At 44.2% G+C, this 22,088-nt stretch overlaps 2 protein-coding genes across 2 annotated transcripts; both read left to right on the forward strand.

Annotated features, from left to right (window-relative positions):
• The first annotated feature begins 5,540 nt into the window (after positions 1–5,540).
• LOC127774889 (uncharacterized) lies at positions 5,541–6,989 on the forward strand. The gene is made up of 3 exons (XM_052301182.1): positions 5,541–5,737; positions 6,115–6,296; positions 6,449–6,989. Exons 1-3 carry the CDS (start codon positions 5,588–5,590, stop codon positions 6,711–6,713), a joined length of 597 nt encoding a protein of 198 aa, XP_052157142.1. The 5' UTR covers positions 5,541–5,587; the 3' UTR covers positions 6,714–6,989.
• Positions 6,990–16,861: 9,872 nt separating this feature from the next.
• Positions 16,862–18,945, forward strand: LOC127774235 (uncharacterized). The gene is made up of 5 exons (XM_052300490.1): positions 16,862–16,870; positions 17,245–17,472; positions 17,613–17,770; positions 17,911–17,962; positions 18,277–18,945. Exons 1-5 carry the CDS (start codon positions 16,862–16,864, stop codon positions 18,637–18,639), a joined length of 810 nt encoding a protein of 269 aa, XP_052156450.1. The 3' UTR covers positions 18,640–18,945.
• Positions 18,946–22,088: the final 3,143 nt, after the last annotated feature.

Here is a 22,088-nt window from a genome sequence, read left to right on the forward strand (position 1 = left end):
AGATGGAGGGAGTATATATTTATATACATCCAAACTCTCATGCCACACCCCTTATCTTGATGACTTTTTTTTTCCATATCCCCTATTAGAGCAAGGTGAATAATATATACAATAGTTAGCTATAAAAATTGTACCATCATCTATAGTCGTCAATGATAGTATTAAATTATACATTAGGCAGGTTATAATATATAATTCTCTCGTCTCTATACAAATATGGTAAAATGTCGTTGGCCAGAAAGTAATTGGCCTCAATTTTTGGTCTTGGGAGGAGTGTTGCAGTCTGGCTACAGTAGTAGCCTACAATTCTCTATCATCCACCCATTAGAAATTTAACGTTGCAATTCTTATAGCATGTTGATGTAGGTTTGTTATATTTGCCCAAATTAGTCTATTAGACAAATAGACAGATCCAAGTCTACACCACAGGGTCAAGCACAAAATACCGAACTGTAATTGCAATTATTAATGTATTAATTGGGCCACTTGATGACACTTTGTTTTGTCTATGCCTTCCTACACACAGCATCAACTAATATAAGCGAGATAGTTATGACTTAGGAACTGATCAAAGTATCCAGAAAAATCTGTAAAGAGTATACTATAGTGATATCACAGTTCCATTGCCACGTGTAAGGCACATAGTTCTAATTAAAGAATCATGCTTAATTAATAACATTATGGTTGTCCAAGCTAACCGATCTACGTACTACAGCTTGCAACCATCTACATGCTCATCATATACATAATCGCATTATAGAAAGAGATGGCTTAATTTGTCCAATGATTTGACTAGCTATGAGTATTTAACACATATTATAGTTGGCTATATGTCTCCAATAAAAGGCTAGAGAGTGCGTCCATATATAATATTTACGAATTTCATGCTAAAAGAGCACAAGTTGTGTCAATGTCTTCTGTTGGAGTGATACTATCGAATGTTTAATTAACGATTGTGACTGTGGGTAGCATAGCGTGGTGTGACTTATTCACTACTATAGAAAAACACATAGAGGTCGACACTTTATATACCGAAATAGTTAAAACCGCTTTCCTTGTCCCTGTGAGGTGCAAAAAATTATAGAACCAGCACCTTTTAGAAACTATAGGTGTTGGTTTTAAAGAAAAATCGACACCAATACTATAAATGCCGATTTTTTAATGAAGTTTTTAAAAAATTGACAAAGAAAACCGACCCGAGCTGAGCGACCGATCGACACCCATATATCACTTGCGTCCTTATCCATTCTCGTACCCACCTTCCAATCTCTCTCTCTCTCCCCGCCCCCTTCTCCTCTCCCTCCGCCCCATCTTGCCTCCCTCGCGGCGTACTTACTCACCTCGGCGTCCCATGGCGGATCCGGCGGCCCTCTTCCCCCTCCCTCTCCCTCCGTCCCCTCTTGTCTCCTTTCACAGGTGGCGCCTCCCTCCACCCCCTCTCACCTCCCTCCCGCGGTGGACCCGGTGATGGCGGCGTTGGCAGCAACGGCTCTCCCACAGGCTGATCCGGCGGCAGTGGCTCCTCCCGTGGTGGATCCAGCAGTGGTGGGAGCAGAGAAGGGCTTGGAAGTTCTTCTTTCGTCTGTTTTTAGATGTTGTTGTTGTTGTTCTGTGGTGTCGATTCCTTTTGTGATTTTGTGATAATGACTAATATGTGATGGCAATTTTGACTGTTGAGAGTTCGTTGTGGTTGATTTTGGGGGCGAATCGGGGTCGATTCGAGCCGATACATCGAGCAGAATTTTTTTTCATCCCGAGAATCTTAAAGGTACCGGTTCCTAAACCGGAACTTTTGAGAATTCACAAATGTGCCGTCTCCTGCTGCTCCCCCCTCCCTATTGTTGCTTTCAGGTTCCATGATGACCAGTTTGCCCAATCTCAGGGCTCACCACTACTCCAGATTAGGGCAAGATTTTGGATCGGTGGAACCTGTCTAATTGCACTCCTCTGCTCTACAGAAGAAAAATTGCACATTGCTTTCCCCTCATTTGTTCTGCTAGCATTGGTTCTTCCCCTGCCCTCTCCGATGCTGCGGCTGGTGGGCGGCGGGTTGCGGCAGGCGGCAGCGGGCGGTGGGTCGCGGGCTGCGGCACCCTCAACTCTGTGGGATGTTGCGGCTGGCGGCAGTGCCCGACGCAGCCGTCGCAGAGGGCGGCGGCCGAGGCTGCAGGCGGAAGCGTGGCCAGGGCTGGAGAGGGCGGCGACCGAGGCTGCGGAGGGCGGCGGGGAGTGGCTGTCACGGAGGATTTTGTGTTGGAAATATATGTGTTGATTTTGTGTTGTAAATTTGGGGATGATTTTTAGATGTTTTTGTGAATGATTTTGTGTTGTAAATTTGTTGATGATTTTGTGATGTGAATTTGGATGATTTTGTAAATGAGGATGATTTTATTCTTTAGTTCATTTTGAAATAAATATTCAAGCAGAAAGAGAACAATGGAAAAGGAAAAGAAAAAAAAATCTTTAGTCTCGGTTGGTACCAATCGGGACTAAAGATGGCGGAGCTGGGCACGTGGCTTAGCCATCTTTAGTCCTGATTGATATTACCAACCGCCCGGTATTTAAATTGGGACTAAAGATAGCAATTTTTAGTTCCAGATTCGTAGCCTCAATTTGCTATCCGGGACTAAAGGGGGTTGCAAACCGGGGCTACAAAGGGTTTGTGCAGCAGTGGTAGGGCGTTTGTCATGAAGAAAGTTCCAATTATAGTATTCATCTATAAGAAATTCAGCCAATATGAGATACTCTCTCCGTCCCATAATATAAGGAATTTTAACTTTTTGCTTGCACAATTTGACCATTCGTCTTATTCAAAAAATTTTGGAATTATTATTTATTTTAGAGTGAATTACGCTTTAGGCTACATTTTATTACCTAAGTTTCACTTTGGACCACCGTTAAATATATCTTTTCACTTTGAACCGGACAAATTTTCCATTTTTACGATTTGGACCACCACGAACGATTATTTTTCAGTACAATCAACGGCCTTAAACACATCAACTCTAGTATACGGGCCGGGCGAACTCCTCTATTTATGGTCCATATGTTTGTCTTAAGGGAAGTTAGACATGACGAGAAGAGTTGTTTATGGTAGTCCAAACCGCAACAATTGTAAATTTATTCGGTCCAAATTAAAAAGATAGATTTAAGGGTGGTCCAAAGTGAAACTTGGGTAATAAAAGGTGGACCAAAGTGTAATTTACTCTTTATTTTATTTGTGACTTACTTTATTATCTAAAGTACTTTAAGCACAACTTTTCGTCTTTTATATTTGCACAAATCTTTTGAATAAGACGAGTGGTCAAAGAGTGCAAGCAAAAAGTCAAAATCTCTTATATTATGGGACGGAGGGAGTACAAAATAAATATGTAGCTAGAGAGAGCTAAATAAGAAATCTTATACAGGTATATAATTTTTTTTTACCTTAGACCTGATTAATAGCACTATGTACGTTCTATTTATATTTATTGATACGGGATACGCCATGTGAAAAGTGGGGGAGTAAAAGAAAATCCTAGCTAACTCTAAAACCCATTCTACTAACCTGACGAGAGGGGATCTAGCTCGTTGGGATTGTCAGCCGGTGACAAATTTTGGATTCTCTTGGATATCAACTCGATGTGTTTTGTGTTCGCTTGAGATACCCTTTCATCCCGACCTAACATCTCCGTGCGTCAGATAGGACATACCGTGGAGGACAATGGAACCAACTTAAGAGAATGCAACCACAGTTTTTTAGCTAGTCCATTTTTTTTTAAAAAAAAAAATTCTCCCTGACTAATAAATGCACCCTATGAATAAGTGGATGATTTGTTGGTCGACGCAATGAAGTAGTAGCTCAGCAAGTACTAGATTTATCCATGGCAAGTACGTGTATCTCCACACAATGGGTAATTCGCACATTGACCTCCAGGACGACAAAGGCAGCCCTTTATGTATCACCGAAGCCAATGGTAAATTACTCGATCCGCGTAATTAACAGTCGTAGTCGACTAGTTGACCTTATCATGGTGGACTTTCATCAGCTGATCATTCCGGGGTAATTTCCTACTACCAAGAGGTTGTGTTTATTGTTGACCTGGTCCTTAGGACAAGTTCAATAATTGAGATCGATCTGTGCTATTTCCTAGTTTGTGTTTATTGTTGTGTGATTTTTGGATTTAGAGATTATCTCTGTTGGTTTTCCGTATAGAAATTAACCTTGTCAAATTTTGATGATGCTAAATTTTGACATAACCAAATCTTTACAAGGGAAGATGCTAAGGTAGTTTTTGTTTGAAGCTTTGCCAAATTTTGGACTTAATTTTAAAAGAAGTTTATGGAGTTACCAAAATATGATAGAGGTAATGATAGTGGAGGCATGCTAGTTTATTGCGTACTCAGTGTTTAGGCTGAAATTTTCGGCCGCACGTAAAATGAGACAAGTCATTAGCATGTAATTAATAGAGTACTAATTATCATAAATTTGAATATATATATATTTATTTGTAGGAAACATATCGTTTAGCAGTTTATGAACGTTCTAACAGAAAACGTAAATAGTTGTTCCAAAAGGCTGAAATGAACTCGTGCTAAGGCTAATTTCTTGCTAAGGCTAATTTCGACTACAAACTAAACATCCTTGGATGTATTATTGATTTTTGAAAAAAATATCCATTTTACTCTCGCATACTATTCCATTGGTTCACTTAATTAACCGTCTAAACTATTTTTTACTACTTAATAGCATTTTTTTCTTTGTTTCTTTTTATATGAGTTGCATTTTAAGCTGAAATTTAGTAGAGCCATAGATGGAAACATTATCAAAGTTCAAAAATAATTTAAAAAAATTTCATGAGTATTTGCTTGAAATTTAAAACCTCGATATTTAAATCAGTCTCAATACTTAAACAGTGATAAAAGAATTCTTAAAAATGCTGATAGGTAAGTTATAATGCATCTATCAATTCTACTAAATTTCGTTGCAAAATTCAACTTATATAGAGAGAAAAGAAAAGAGAGAAACACCTTTTAGGAGTAATGTGTTCTATTTTCAATAGTTCAGGGTATAAAATGAAAATAAGATGTTTAGGGTAAAATGAACCCATGAAATAGTTCTAGGGAATAAACAGGACTTTTTTCTTGAATTTTTATGAAGCAATACATAACATTATTATTATTGTTATTATTATTATTATTATTATTATTAAATGTATAACCATTTATATAGCATGTAGTAATAGATAAATGCATCTACATCTAAGTTGTAATTGACTGTTCTCGATCTAATGTACTACATGAATCCCCACCAACTTGCAAGCATGTTACAGAATGGAACATCCACGAAGGCATTAATTATGGCGAACATGGCCTGTTGCATCAAGGCCGTTTTATTCTAAGCTCCTCTCGTTGGCAGTAGCGTAAACCTGCCTATGCCGTCATGCCGATCATTCGAACTGCATCAGCATGTGAGTGTGTGACCGATGACCGATCGAGCTCGCCAGCCCTCTATATAAACAGACGTACCATCGTACGGGCACAACGCCACTGATCCGTTTCTCAATATCTGCCTAGAAGACGGATATCTCGCGATCGATCGATCGACATGGGGCAAAATACGGTGGCCGCCGGGGCAGGAACGACCGTAGTTGCGATCAAAATGGACAAGACGACGATCATCGTGTCCGTCGTGGTCGGATCCCTGGGGTTGCTGAGCGCCATCCTGGGGTTCGCCGCCGAGGGCTCTAAGCTCACTGTAAGCGCTAGCAATGCACGCATGCATGCACACTCTGCTCGTCTTTGAATTAATTCTCCCTCTTCTTTAATTTGTTCTGGATCTTATCTTACTACTCCCTCCGTTTCGAAATGTTTAACGCCGTTGACTTTTTAAAACATGTTTGACTGTTCGTCTTATTCAAAAAATTTAAGTAATTATTAATACTTTTCCTATCATTTGATTCATTATTAAATATATTTTTATGTAGGCATATAATTTTACATATTTCACAAAAGTTTTTGAATAAGACGAACGGTTAAACATGTGCTAAAAAGTTAACGGTGTCAAACATTTCGAAACGGGGGGAGTACTGTCTAAGTGATCAGACAATGTCATGATGGGAATGTGTCTTGCAGAGTTGCCTGTACTCGTCGACGAACCCATCGGCGCTCGGGCTGGGCGTATGCGCGGCCATCTTCCTGGTGATGGCGCAGGTCACCGTGACGGCCGTCGGCGGCTGCTGCGGGTGCTGCAAGTCCCGCGCCATCCCGTCCGAGACCAAGCGGATCGTCGGCGTCGTCTGCGCCGTCATCTCATGGTGAGTAGTACTCGTCGTCGCCGATCTAGCCAAATTAATCAAATAATCCACATATGTAATTAACCACGCACACTGCGCACACGACACGTGATCGCGTCTCGTCACCATGATCTCACATCACGTACGTCATGTACGTTCGTTTCGTGCACCAGGATTGCGGCGGTGATCGCGTTCGTGATGTTCCTGGACGCCGGGATCGTGGCGTCGGAGTGCTTCATCGTCAGGGAAGGCTTCTTCGCCGGCGCCGGGGTGCTGGCCCTGATCGCCACGGCGCTCGGGCTAACCTCCTACATCGTGCTCCGCCCGCAGCCCGACGCGGCGGCGGGGAGAGGCGAGCCCACGCCGATCGGGATCCCGATGGACGCTGTTCCCGGGTACCCGCCGAGGCCTCCTCATCCTCCTCCGCAGCAGGTCTAAGCAATGCACCGTCCGTCGACGACAGTATCAGCAATCCGGTTTAATTAGTAGCCTAACGCGGCTACGCTTGAAGTTTGTATTTGTGTACCCGTTCTTGGTTCAATATTAGTATTATTTCTATTGTGAGATTTATATTCTTCCTTAGAAATTGATTAAAACCGGCCGGGCTCTACAACCAAAAGGATGTATACAGACAAAATGACAAATGTATACGTGGGATTTATATCTATCCAAACAAGATATATATGTAACCTTAATTTGAAGTCTAGCTACAATTGGAACTTGAAGATTTTTTTTCTTTTCAGATTCATGCAAGCGCAATTTTTTTTGAGTCAACTGTGTGCTAGTAGACTTGATCTTGGACTGACCGCTGATCACGGGCTAGCTGATCCAGGACTTTAAGTTACTTAGATTAGATTAGCATTATCAGTTAGTATTGAGTATTGACCACATATAAAGTATGCACCGTTTAACTCGAATCCACTAGATATATTAATATGGCGCTACATTAATTTATTCACTTCTTTACTCAGTTAAGAGAAACTTTTAAAAGAAATGGCTCCATTGCAACGTGCCTCGTCATCCAAAATTGCTAATTAGCGATAAGGCGCATATGCTATGCGCAATCGCGTTCTGGCCCATCAAATTTTATACTTTTTTACATATATGTGTACAAGAAGTTGGTATGTATACATATATATATATATACAAAGTTGATACGTATATGTATTTTTTTTATATTCAAATCATATACACACGTTTATACATATATAAATATTTTTATAAGTGTATATACATAATTTATACATATAAAGTATAAACTTTATATGTACAAAGTTTATACATATATAAACAAATATACTTGCATGTTTATATACGTATAGGTTGGGAGGCGGTTGGTGCAGGCGTGTGGTTAGCCACGAATCAGAATCCTGCTAGGGATCGCCTCCTATATCATGTCTTAGCCATCAACCGCAGCCAGAATAACCAACAATGCGGTACCTCACCAATCTTCGAATGACCAACCTTACTCCTCTACCAGCACCGGAAAACGGCGATCAAACACCGACTGCTCTGCCACCACATGCAAGCTGGCTAGGAACGAGTATTGTACCCATAATTCACTGCACCTCAAGGCTAGCATGACACAACTATATAGGCGCAAACGCTTAGGTATACTCCCTCTATATTAAAATAAACATCATATCCCATACTATATTTGTTTTTTTAGACGAAGGGAGCAGCATCATGCATGACCACGACCATATCAGCCGCTTGTTGTCGTCCCATCATGGCCTATATATAAAGACCATTTTTTTTAATAAGATGCCTTTTGAAAATAAAAAAGGACTAAAATAGAACGCTCATTATTCTTACACTTCCATTCTTATCCTATATATCTATACAATTGATCCTTACTTAGTGTAGTTAATAGGATTTTGCAGCCTTCTCGTGTTTCCACGTCATCCTAAGTGTTCTTAGACGTTCGATCTCCATCCGGTGGCAGGTAAGCTGTCTAGGCAATACTAGAAACTAGGAACGGCAGGAAGCCCCCACGTCTTCGTCTAATGGGCCAAATCAAGGGCAGGCCTAGCCCAACTCATCCGATTAATACAGCCTTTAGTAAGTACAATCCTCTATTCTAGATCGTTTCCACGCTCCCTGGACAGGGACGCCGCCTCTTCCCCTCCCCTCCCGATTGCGTTCTTGCGATAAAGATGATATATGGCGTCATGAATTCCTCCTGTAGTGCTGTCACGCGCCGAACTAGTCCCGAGCGGAACTAGCCCGTGACGCTCCAAATTAACCTGTTAATCGATACCAGTCCCAGGAAACAGTGCTGGTATCACAGGAAGACAGAATATCACAGCAACAGAGGTCTCTTTATTATAGAGTAGAAGTACAGTCATGTTGGGCTGCGGACAGATCCCGAGCTCACAACTGCATTACAAAAGGGAAGCGGAAGCCAAGACTTGGACCAAACATCACAGGCGCGACTTGGGAACTAGGCCGAAACCCTAAAACTCATCGTAGCCGGCTTGCTCCTGGAAGAACTCCTCGTCAGCGGGATCCGCTTCATCTTCTTCAGCAACTGGGGGGGATTATTTATATAGAGCAAGGGTGAGTACGGGAGTACTCAGCAAGCCATGGGAAATAAGTGTTTAATGCAGGCTTCGAGGAAAGGCTGTTGTTTTTGCAATTGATTTTATTTGAACTCTTTTCTGAAACAACTAAGTGAGTGCTTCTCAAACGACACGGATGAGACAGTGCGTCTCGTCCGGTCGGAGTATGTGCAATGTATCAGTCTTTTGAATTGATCAAGATTGGCACCCGGCCAACAGCTTTCAAACGGCCACCCGGGCCTGGCTGATCCCATTAGCCGCAGATTTCCAAACATCAAACCCATTCCACAACAGCAAATTTCACAAGGCAGTAGTCAAACAAAACTACGTTAGGAATCACCTCACATCCGCCCATGACCGTGGGCATGGCTGTTCGAACAGTTTAATAACCTCCGCAGAGGGGGTACACTTTACCCACACGACATTACTAACCCGGATCATCTAGCCCGTGCAGAACGGCCACGACTAGAGACCTTAAGGCTTTCATGACAAGGCATTTCGAAAGCCGACACAGGTTCACCATATGCCAACGAGAGGGGTCCCAGACCAACACCAGATTAGGTCCCAGACCATACTGTGCCAGGAAGCCCAGGGGTCCTCCTCGACACCACCCCGGCGAATCCACATGTCTCCTGGCATCGAGGCTCCCCTGATTAGCTAATTACTCAGCCAGGGGTGTCCCATTCCACCCATGTGGTCGTACTTGTCTTATGTTCGGATGAAATTCCAAGGAAACGGTCCTTAAGTGCAAGAGCGGGAAACCGTACACCCGGCACGTTCCCCGGTCCGCGATTTTGGAAATTCATTTAGGTTCGCAAGCACCGACCCAAGTGTCGGGTTTTCCAAGTCTTTTGTAAAACCCATGTTTTACCCAAGATGTTTCTCGGATTTTAAGTTTGAAAGCGACCGTCGATACTCGTGCAGAGTGCACGATTACCGAGACGCAACTAAGTGGTTACAAGGGAACATGGTATAACAATTAACAATGGAAGGATCAGATGCAACAAGTTAGGTAGGCACACCGGTCTGCCTTGCAGACGGTGCAAACAGATTAAGTGCAATCCTATCAATGCATAATATTTTTCAAGCAACTTAATTAAGTTCAAATATAGGCTCAAGATGTTCAAAGCTGGCTTGCCTTGCTCGAGATCTTGAGCTTGATCCTCGAAATCCTCGCACTGCGGGTCTTCGGGCTCCGAAACTACACGCGAAATGGGACAACTCAACAAACGGCGAAAATAAAGCCCTATTATTGACCTCTAAGCGTGCCATTAGATAGATCTCGAGATTTGAGGAATTTTGGAAGTTGAACGAAGTCAAACGGACTTACGGTTGGGAAGATATTGAATTTCTAAGATTATTGGATTTTTGGTCTAAAGGAAAAGGATTTATTTAAATCCTTTTTGAAAAAGAAAAGAAAAGAAGGAGGGAGGGAAATTAGACTTCCCTCGGGCGGCTAGGGCGCGGCCCGAGAGAAAGGGGCGGCTCGGCCGAGCTTAATGGGCCAGCCGGCCCAAGAAGGCGGCCCAAGGCGCGCGCGGGCGGGGAGGGGAGAGAGAGAGCCGGTGGGCCGGGTCCATCCCGCGTGGTCCCGAGTGGGACCCGCTTGTCGGCGACTCGGCTCACCGTGAGCGAGGTGCACGCGGGGCGTGCTAGGGTTTTGGGAGGGAGGCGCGGCGCATGCGCGCGGTTCGCGGAGGGCGCGGTGCGGCGGGCCCACGCGCAGCCTCACGGCTCGCGGTGGACCGCGCGCACGGGGAGGGAAACGGCGGACCGGGGTCTGCTTGACCCGGTCACGGCCGAGGTGGCGCCGACGTGGCGCCTACGTGGCTGCCACGCGGGCCGGCGGGAGGTAGACGACGACGCCGGCCGGAACGGACGGCGGACGACAGCGGCGAGCGGCGGAGCGAACCATGGCGATACAGGCGAAGGCGAGCACACCGGGATGTTGCACGGGACGAGGGGAGACGAGCCAACGGCTCGGATTCGCCGGGGGATGCTCGACGGCGGCGGATTGCAGCGGCGGCAACCGGCGGCGAGGGAAGGGGGAAACGGCGACGAGGTCACGAGGGGTCGATTCCCGGCGGTGAGAGCATCTACGCGGCTACGGGAATCCGTTGCTAGCGTCGGATTGGGCGGAGCTACGCCGAGCGAGGCCGGCGACGAGCGGGTGCTACGGAGCACGGGCGGCGACGGCGGCGAGCACACAGCGGGCGGCAGCAACGGTCGGGGCGGCGCCAGCTAGCTACGGGGAGGCTACTCGTGCTACTACCCGAGTCTAAGGGGAGGAGATGGAACGAGGAGGGAGAACGGAGGGAGGCACTACCGTGCGGGGAAGGGCGCAGTGACGATGGGCAGACGGCACGGGAGCGATCTCTCCGGCCTCGGGCCGAGGAAGAGGAAGGAGAGGGTGCGCCTGGAGTCCCCTTCCGTGTCCTCGCTCGTGCCGGCTCCTCCGACACGCGCGACGGCGAACGGAGCACGGGAGGTGGCGACAATGGAGTGGAGATGATGGGACAAAACGAGAGGAGAAGGGAGAGAGGGCACCTGGGCTTTAAAGGGCGGCAATGTCGGATTGGAAATCGTCCTTGGGCAGTCAAGGCGCGAGCTGGCGCTCGGCGCTCGCGGCCAAAACGGCGACAGAGGGGGGGAGGATGACGCCGGCGATGGGAGGAAAAAGAAGAAAGGAAGAGGGAAAGGGGGCTTGCCTCCTTGCCATTTCGGGAAAAGGAGGAGGGAGAGAGGGCGACGCGGCAGAGAGGGCGGAGGGCTCTGCCTCCGTCCCTTGGAAGCTAGCGCGCGGAGTGGCGGGGCCGGGTTGTGACGACGGCGATGACGGCGGGCTGGCTTGGAGCGGAGCGGCGACACGGGCGGCAGGCGCGGCAGAGGCTGACGGCGGCGGCGACCAGGCGGTCGGCCACCACGGCGCGAGCGCGGGGGAAGCAACGGGCGGCGCGGCGATTTGGGCGGCGTCGGCGGGAGGCGGCAGCGAGGGCGGGGCGCTCGGCTCGGTGCGACTCGCGCGCACGCGCGTGCAGCGCTCGGGCAGAGCGGGGGAGAGGGAGAGAGAGAGAGAGAGAGAGAGAGAGATGGGGAGGGAGGGGGAGATGGGCCGAGAGGGATTCGGCCCATCGAACCCTAGGGAGGCGAATTAGACTTTTGCGGAGGGATTTGATTTGGGAAGGATTTGGATTCGGGATTGAACTCGACGATAGATCTGGGATTTGAGATCTGAGATGGCACGGACACTAGACAACAAGCAAAGAAACGGATTTCGAAATTAGGATTTTTAAGAGCTAGTTTTCCCGCTAGGCGCCACGACGGAACGGGCGCTACAAGTGCCTAATCTGAAAGCTAATCTGTCCGTCATAAAAGCCGTCTAGCAGTAGTAATTTCTCACAAGAGTCACCATTAAGGTGAAGGTGAGAGGCCATGGCTAATCCAACTGATCCTCTTCGTTATCCTTCTACGATTCGTCTATTAATATTACTTTCTCCATCTAGGGGTACCATACGCACCACGGCATTGTTATCACAGCTCACATCTCTGTCGTGATCGCCACAGTTCAATCCACCAACAAATCAACAATCACAGATCAGGTGAGTATGCATCCTCCAAATCACTGCTATGGCTCCTTCAGGCTTCAGTTTTCCAGTCAAATGTTTAGTTTTTATCCATTGTCTGTAGTTGTGTATAACATTACAGACCAATTTTTCATCATAGTGTTAATTAAATCAACCTCCTTCCGTTGCATCTTGTATTGTTCTTCCTAGCTGATTGCAAGTTTTAGGTACCCATTGTTCTAGTTCTATTAAATTTGCTTCTACCCCTCTCATTTACACGTACAGGAATAAGTTAGTGGTGATAGTCGACAATCAGGCCAAGCAAGGTGAACAAAAATACTAGAGATATGATTAAGCTCATTCTTACCTTCGGAATGTAACACCCTTAGTATTGTTATATTTTCTTATTTGCACTGCTTCAATATAGACTTTTTTTTTTTTGCTATCTTTACAATGAAGCAAGGCACTGGTTTCTCATCAAATAAATGACTGACAGTATCACTGGGAGCTTATTTCCATCTTCCCTGCTCAATTTCTCCTACCATTGGCCATCACATGGATCACCTACAACAAGCAGGTTATCTCTTATCATTGATAAACAAATTTATCTTTACATATCTCTTTCGAATGACAACATTTTCCATTCTTTTTTTTCACAACACTATCATATCTTCCCTACTTTACAATATGGCCAATATCTAAAACTGTTTCCTTCAGGACAAGATGATTTTCTTTCTTCTATTAATTTCATTACAGAGATCTAAAGTAGATATATGGCTACAATTAAACAACTGTATCTATCAACACCACATGACCGATCGAAGACATCGGCAATCTACCATTGAGTCACATTTGCAGCATCGCATACATAAAAAAGGAGTACTCCACGTCAAGTGGTTATCACTAATTGAAGACAAATTAATAGCAGATCGCTACGTTACAACATTAGACAGTTTTCATATGTTCTCTTTTGCTGTGTGATAGCATCTATAGTTTCTCACAGTTCAATCAACATTGATCGTCTAAAGCCTTTCTTTTTTATAATGGATCGTCTACAAGTTACTATATGTTATTTAATATTTTTATTGTGCTTGCTAATATGTTTTAGGTCTTACACAAATTATAGCTACAAATTCCCACAGCAACGCGCGGGGTATCATCTAGTTTCCTTTACACTTACTTCCATTCTCTCCTTTGCTCGTGATGCCAACTGCTTTCTCACACTTTGTAAGAAGAAAGAAAATTCAAGTGCAGTCATTATCGTTGATACTAACTCTAATGTAAACTTTTATATATGTTATTTGAGATTTAAAAGCTAATTGTAAAAATAAATTATGATGTAAAAATTTCAAAATCAACTCCAAAATTATGATTTATAATTCAAAAAAAAATGATAACAGCTTATAAGCTGAAAGCCAAACAATGAGGATGTGGATTTTTAGTCCTGCCTCTTTGAGTATTTAAGATCTCACTGCCAGGGATGAATCTAGGCCCAGCCCGAGGCCTAGAGCGAAATGCATAGAAGGATAGTTATTTTTTCAGTATGTAATCATTATGTAATGTCCAAATAGTCTTTATGAGTTGGCCCGAGCCTTGGGCCAGTACTGGGTCTATTCCTGTTCAATGCAATTTGAGAGGGAGCCTGACGCGTACACCTCTCCCCACTTGACGCACTCGCCCTGCCTTAGTCCACTACTGTTTTTTATACATATGTATATACTTTGTATACATATGTGTGTGTACAACATGATGAGTGTGGGGTGGTGGTAACCTGACCCAAAACGGTTTGAGGAACCTTGCTGCGGATGCCCTTAGGTGGTACGGCAGTGATAAAACGAGAGAAAGTGTGAAGCCAGTCATTGCTCATTGGCAAAGGGCGCGTGCATTAGGATTATCAAACGGATCATGTGTGCAAATTTTAGCACTATTCATATACTCCCTCTGTCCGTAAATATAAGGGATACACTATTCCCGTGTAACGTTTGACCATTCGTCTTATTCAAAATATTGTGCAAATATAAAAAAGAAAAGTTGTGCTTAAAGTACTTTGGATAATAAAGTAAATCACAAATAAAATAAATAATAATTTTAATTTTTTTTTGAATAAGACGAATAGTCAAACAGTGAAAGCAAAATATTAAAATCTCTTAATATTACTTTCTCGTTATATTTATTTCTAATCCAACTGATCCTCTTCGTTATCCTTCTACGATTCGTCTATTAATATTACTTTCTCCATCTAGGGGTACCATACGCACCACGGCATTGTTATCACAGCTCACATCTCTGTCGTGATCGCCACAGTTCAATCCACCAACAAATCAACAATCACAGATCAGGTGAGTATGCATCCTCCAAATCACTGCTATGGCTCCTTCAGGCTTCAGTTTTCCAGTCAAATGTTTAGTTTTTATCCATTGTCTGTAGTTGTGTATAACATTACAGACCAATTTTTCATCATAGTGTTAATTAAATCAACCTCCTTCCGTTGCATCTTGTATTGTTCTTCCTAGCTGATTGCAAGTTTTAGGTACCCATTGTTCTAGTTCTATTAAATTTGCTTCTACCCCTCTCATTTACACGTACAGGAATAAGTTAGTGGTGATAGTCGACAATCAGGCCAAGCAAGGTGAACAAAAATACTAGAGATATGATTAAGCTCATTCTTACCTTCGGAATGTAACACCCTTAGTATTGTTATATTTTCTTATTTGCACTGCTTCAATATAGACTTTTTTTTTTTTGCTATCTTTACAATGAAGCAAGGCACTGGTTTCTCATCAAATAAATGACTGACAGTATCACTGGGAGCTTATTTCCATCTTCCCTGCTCAATTTCTCCTACCATTGGCCATCACATGGATCACCTACAACAAGCAGGTTATCTCTTATCATTGATAAACAAATTTATCTTTACATATCTCTTTCGAATGACAACATTTTCCATTCTTTTTTTTCACAACACTATCATATCTTCCCTACTTTACAATATGGCCAATATCTAAAACTGTTTCCTTCAGGACAAGATGATTTTCTTTCTTCTATTAATTTCATTACAGAGATCTAAAGTAGATATATGGCTACAATTAAACAACTGTATCTATCAACACCACATGACCGATCGAAGACATCGGCAATCTACCATTGAGTCACATTTGCAGCATCGCATACATAAAAAAGGAGTACTCCACGTCAAGTGGTTATCACTAATTGAAGACAAATTAATAGCAGATCGCTACGTTACAACATTAGACAGTTTTCATATGTTCTCTTTTGCTGTGTGATAGCATCTATAGTTTCTCACAGTTCAATCAACATTGATCGTCTAAAGCCTTTCTTTTTTATAATGGATCGTCTACAAGTTACTATATGTTATTTAATATTTTTATTGTGCTTGCTAATATGTTTTAGGTCTTACACAAATTATAGCTACAAATTCCCACAGCAACGCGCGGGGTATCATCTAGTTTCCTTTACACTTACTTCCATTCTCTCCTTTGCTCGTGATGCCAACTGCTTTCTCACACTTTGTAAGAAGAAAGAAAATTCAAGTGCAGTCATTATCGTTGATACTAACTCTAATGTAAACTTTTATATATGTTATTTGAGATTTAAAAGCTAATTGTAAAAATAAATTATGATGTAAAAATTTCAAAATCAACTCCAAAATTATGATTTATAATTCAAAAAAAAATGATAACAGCTTATAAGCTGAAAGCCAAACAATGAGGATGTGGATTTTTAGTCCTGCCTCTTTGAGTATTTAAGATCTCACTGCCAGGGATGAATCTAGGCCCAGCCCGAGGCCTAGAGCGAAATGCATAGAAGGATAGTTATTTTTTCAGTATGTAATCATTATGTAATGTCCAAATAGTCTTTATGAGTTGGCCCGAGCCTTGGGCCAGTACTGGGTCTATTCCTGTTCAATGCAATTTGAGAGGGAGCCTGACGCGTACACCTCTCCCCACTTGACGCACTCGCCCTGCCTTAGTCCACTACTGTTTTTTATACATATGTATATACTTTGTATACATATGTGTGTGTACAACATGATGAGTGTGGGGTGGTGGTAACCTGACCCAAAACGGTTTGAGGAACCTTGCTGCGGATGCCCTTAGGTGGTACGGCAGTGATAAAACGAGAGAAAGTGTGAAGCCAGTCATTGCTCATTGGCAAAGGGCGCGTGCATTAGGATTATCAAACGGATCATGTGTGCAAATTTTAGCACTATTCATATACTCCCTCTGTCCGTAAATATAAGGGATACACTATTCCCGTGTAACGTTTGACCATTCGTCTTATTCAAAATATTGTGCAAATATAAAAAAGAAAAGTTGTGCTTAAAGTACTTTGGATAATAAAGTAAATCACAAATAAAATAAATAATAATTTTAATTTTTTTTTGAATAAGACGAATAGTCAAACAGTGAAAGCAAAATATTAAAATCTCTTATATTCACGGATGGGGGGAGTAGTATACACAAATTTAGCCGTGATTGGTGACCTGGAGTATATAATAGGTGGTGAACTAGTAATAGGTTACCAAATTTCCAAACCATTAGATTCTCCCAAAACCAACGGTCTCTCTATAGTGTGTTGCCTGCTGGTGTGCCTTGAAAGGTCCCAACAAATTGTGAATCCTCGGCACCTGCCTCCATATATACAGTGCATAATTAATAAACCGATCGTGGAGACATTAATATATACAGTAATAATGTTAATTTATGCATCATGCAACATGCAAGGCTGTGTTAATTACTAGGAGCTCCTCCTGTTCTCCCGTTGATATGTAGCGGCATAAATCTTCAGCTTCAGACCTCCATATAAACAGACGTTCGAGAATAGACACCAATTATTCTCTTCCTGGAAGACAGAGGGTCCACTATTGGGGGAAAAAATTGGCGGCCGCCGGCGATCGGTAGAACCGACCGGACACGTACGTACGTCGTCGCGATTAAAATGGACAAGACGACGGTCATCGTGTCCGCGGTGGCTGCTTCCCTTGGCGCGCTCAGCGCCATCCTGGGGTTCGCTGCCGATGCCGCAAAGCACAGTGTAAGCTTATATGCGTGCGCACACTGCTCATCTCTCAATCTCAATCTCCTTTTATTTTTCTTCTCCTTCTGTAGAGTGCTCTTGTAGAACATTGATATATACATCTTGTTGAACTCAGGTGAGGTAGCAGATCTTACTATCATATATGTATCTTGCAGGATTGCGCATCAGCGCTTGGGATGGCGGTGGCCGCGTCAATCTTCCTGATGATGGCGAAGGTCACCGTGGCGGCCGGCGGCGGCTGCCGCGAGTCCCGCGCCGTCGTCCCGTCCGCGACCAAGCGGACCGTCGCCGTCGCTTGCGCCGCCATCTCGTGGTGAGTCATCACCGATCGATCTGCTCGGTCAGGTAATTAAACTGCACGTGCACTACGCGTGATCGATCGATCGTCGCCTTGATCTCACGCGCGTCACGTACGTGTGTGCACTGTGCACCATATGCTGCGTGATAGTACAGGATTGCGACGGTGATCGCGTTCGTGATGTTCCTGGACACCGGCGGCATCAGCGTTGTCCACGGCTCGTCGTCGAGATCAGCAGCGGCCGAGCTGGGAATCTGCGCGGCCATCTTCCTGATGATAACACACGTCGCCATGGCTGCTGCCGGCTGCTGCTGCCGCAGCTTCTGCATCCCCTCCGAGACGGCGCGGGTCGTCTGCGCCATCACCTCATGGTGAGTGATCCATCGATCGTCACACGCGCAGTACGCGGTTGTCGCTGCTACGGTCACATACAACGGCAAGCGCCCGGTTGTTGCGTCGTTGCGTGCAGGATAGTGCCGGTGATTGTGTTCGTGTTGCTCCTACACGCCGCGGTCGAGGAGTCTGATTGCGACAAGATCCACAAGGGCGTCTACGCTGGCGCGGGCGTACTGGTCCTCGTCTCCACGGTGCTCGGAATCACCTCCTACCTCATGCTCCGCACGCGGCCAGAGCCAACGCCGCCGATCGTGGTCCCGATGGTCATCGCGTTCCAGCCGGTATATCCTAATCCTCTTCTGGTGCCTGTGCCGGTTCAAGCGCCGCCGCCGAACCAGGCGTTCGCTTATCCGGCTACTTTGCCGCCACAAGGAGGATGGTACGGGCAAGCACCGAACCAGCAATTCGCGGCACCTGCTCCTGCTCAAGGCTATGGATGGCAAGCGCCGAACCAGCAACATTTCCCATGCGCAGGTGTAGTACCGTGACCTCAGAATATCACCCTGTGTTGACTCGAACCAAGGGCGTAGTTATAAATTTTTCGTGTCGTACATTCTATATATCCGATACGGATAATTTTACCGTCCAACATTTGATACCTCGAGAGTACCAAATGTAGTACTACACATCAGGACTGTAGCACTACATGCTAGGCTGCTAGCTTTCTTAAGTTTGGAAAATGTGATTTTACGTGTTGGTTTGTAATGTCGTCTTTCTCTTCCAACACATTTGGCATGTACTTTTTCCATCCCAAAATAATTGCTCTTAAGTACGATTTAAATTTTATGAGATACATGCACCCTACATCTGTACTTTGTAGTAGTACATGCTAGCTCTCTTAAGTTTGGAAAGTGACGATTTTACGAGCTGGTTTGTGGTGTAGCCTTTCTCATACAATGCATTTGGCATGTACTTTCTCCATCCCAAAATAGTTTTCTAAAATAGTTTTCTAGACGATTCAAATTTTATGTTAAAATAATTATCACGTTGGATTACTACTTGCCCCATCAACTATCTTCCATTCAAATTTAGTATGTAAATAAATTAGAAAAGATGGAACCTTATCAATCTCTACCAACAATTGATAGATTCAAACCCTTCCACTCACCTAACACCATTAAAATTTGATAAGATCATAATTAAAACCTATCGATGATTATTTTTTCAATTACGGTTTTGTGTTTTGAGTAAATGGGGTTGTGAATCTATAAACCCCTCCTTCACTAAGAAGATGATTACCTGAATTAAAAGCTAAGACAAATCACATGGAAATATCAGTCCTGTTTTTACTCTCCTACTTTATCAATATATACGAGGCAAAGTTTTTTCCTTCTTTTAACAAAAAAAAAATTGTTTCAGGTGTTCCATTACTCAGTGAAAAATGTTTCATTGTTTAGTAAAAAAATGTTTCACACATATGTGACATTGAAAAAATCTAATTGCAACATCGAGAGCCTATTGTGTGGAACATCAAAGAAAAAATATTGCACATCAACATCTAACCAAAAGATAATGAAACATGGAACAAACATACACACTAGACTGCAGCAAACCGAGAGTTGAGTCACGAGCATGCAGCAACAACACATGCCTGGAAGGAGACGCTGGCGAAGCTTTCGAGAGGACATGGTGGCCAAGCTTGGAGAGCTCCTTGGTGGATGGGGACGACGCCTCCTCCCACAGTCTCCATGCTCATTAGAGACGCCGTCGTTGGTGGGGTCGTCGTTGTTGTACCTCCTTCCACAGCCTTGACGCTCGTCATGGGGGACACCGCCGGCGACGAGGTCATCGTACCTCCTCCATATCCTCAAAGCTTGTCGTTAGGGATGCCGCCATCGACGAGATCATCTTCGTCGTACCTTCTTCCATAGCCTCAACGCTCATCACGAGGGGCGTCTCTGCCGCCGAGGTCGTCCACTAGTACAAGAATGATTTTTCTGGACGTGACTCATTTTAGATTGCAGACGCACCGTAAGTGGTCACGTCTGCAAAAATCGGGCTCCATTTTGGCGTGCGGCTCTTTAAAATAACCGCACGGAAAAAAAATCAATTTTTACAGGCGGACGCGTGCGAACCTGTTAAGAGACCCGCACATGAAAATAGTTCACCTACTTTTATAATCCACAGTCGTCGCCCATCCCACTCACTCCCATCTCCTTCCACTCCTCCCGTCTCCCTTTCCCTATCCCACTCGCTCTCAACTCCTCTCGCTCCTCCCATCTCCCTCTCTCTCTCCCTCTCACTCTCAACTCCTTCCGCTCCTCCCATCTCCCTCTCCCTATCCCTATCTCTATATTTATGTGTGTGTGCAGGCGTGTCAGTGTACCTAAATACACAATAAACAAAACATAGGGAACATGTGCTTTATTAATCTCAAGGATCATAAATACAAGTTCCCAATGTAATATATATGTGCGCTCCATAATCTGTCGTTGGACAGATCTAACTTATGCGATGTGGTCTCCTGGTTCCTGGGGCTTCGAGAAACTCCCAGTTAATTGGAGAACCTCCGATTAAGTTGCTTGTGGTCATCTCGTCATCTTAGTCCCGCGTTCTTCATGCATTGTGATGATGGTGAGGTGTAGATAGTGGATATATAAGTATATGTGGGTGTCGGCAACGCATCCACGGCCTCGTCGGTCCGTGCGCCGGAGTTGTTTGCATAGCCTTCGCATCGGCTTCGCCTGCCCTCGTTGTCTAGCCTCGTCAGTCTTGAACGACGTGTCGGTGTAGATTGTTGGTGAAGACATATGCATGGAATTGTGTAGCTTGGATAGCTCAACGTTTTTTTTTGACACCAGCTAACCCCTTTCATTAACCAAGGGCTCCAGGCAAATCACCAGAGACTAGATGTGATACAAACTCGGGGACTTGGCTGATGTACATTGTCATGCCAGAGTTAACAGAACTCGCCCCATACTTAGCTAGGCAATCAGCCACTTTGTTACAAGACCTCGGACAGTGCTGAATGAGACAACTTGCAAAATGAGAGGAAACAAAAGCTTTAATTTGGCGGAATAAGCATCCATCTTGGTGACGATCAAAATCCGTCGATGTGAGAGCACGCTGCAGCTCTACGGCGTCGGTCTCCAGTATGATTCTTGTCATCCCGAGTTGTGCAACTCTCTCCAGGCTCTGAAGCGCCGCAGTAGCTTTAGCCTGCAACGGACTAGATGCCCGCAAAATATAGCCGTAACCCCCCTCTAGGAATTCTCCATTGCTGCCTCGTGCGAGGAAACCCCAGCCGCCAGTTTTCGTACTCACATCAAAAGATGCATCACTGTTGATCTTGTAAATATCGGCCGGAGGCTGTTCCCATCTTCCATTCACCTTCATGCATGGAGTTCGACACTGGTGCAGCTTTTCAAGGTCCATTATATGGTAAAGGACGGCATCACAGACCTCTAGGCTCGTGAGCTTCTTGTCTCCCACATTGGCCTTATTCCTGGCATACCACCACTTCCACAGCAGAACAACAGCTTTTAACTGATCTTTGGCAGTCATTGACAGGATCTCCTTTACTGTTTCCTTCCCAGACTGACATTGCACTAGGCGTAGTCGGACTTCTTCAAGGTTCAGACTCCTCCAGCACTCCTTCACTCCCTTACATTTCAGAAACAAATGCCCACGGTTGTCACGCCCTAAAAATCGCCTAAATTAATAATCCATATTTTAAATCATTTCTAGAAATTATTTTAAAAAGCCTTCAAGTTAAACTCTAATAATCTAGGAGAAATTGTAACATAAAACTGAGTTAAAAATAAAATCTCGTTAAATACTTTGCTTTTTTATCTATTTTCTAGATTTTTCTGGGAATTATTTGAGCAAGAAAAGTATTTTTAAATAATGAAACATCATTTCACGAATTATTTTAATTGGAAAAGTTTTTAAAATCCTCTCCTAAGCCGTTGGGCTGATTTCAGCCCAACATCTCTCC

This window comes from Oryza glaberrima, chromosome 5 (genome assembly GCF_000147395.1).
Source record: "Oryza glaberrima chromosome 5, OglaRS2, whole genome shotgun sequence".
Lineage (NCBI taxonomy): Eukaryota > Viridiplantae > Streptophyta > Magnoliopsida > Poales > Poaceae > Oryza > Oryza glaberrima.

Excerpts from the sequence above, each read along its gene's own strand:
- LOC127774889 (XM_052301182.1), top strand. The coding sequence starts at position 5,588 with ATGGGGCAAAATACGGTGGCCGCCGGGGCAGGAACGACCGTAGTTGCG. Across the intron at positions 5,738-6,114 it reads CCGAGGGCTCTAAGCTCACT|AGTTGCCTGTACTCGTCGAC; the intron begins GTAAGCGCTAGC and ends TGTGTCTTGCAG. Across the intron at positions 6,297-6,448 it reads GTCTGCGCCGTCATCTCATG|GATTGCGGCGGTGATCGCGT; the intron begins GTGAGTAGTACT and ends TTCGTGCACCAG.
- LOC127774235 (XM_052300490.1), top strand. Across the intron at positions 17,771-17,910 it reads GCTTGCGCCGCCATCTCGTG|GATTGCGACGGTGATCGCGT; the intron begins GTGAGTCATCAC and ends GTGATAGTACAG. Across the intron at positions 17,963-18,276 it reads TGGACACCGGCGGCATCAGC|TCTGATTGCGACAAGATCCA; the intron begins GTTGTCCACGGC and ends GCGGTCGAGGAG.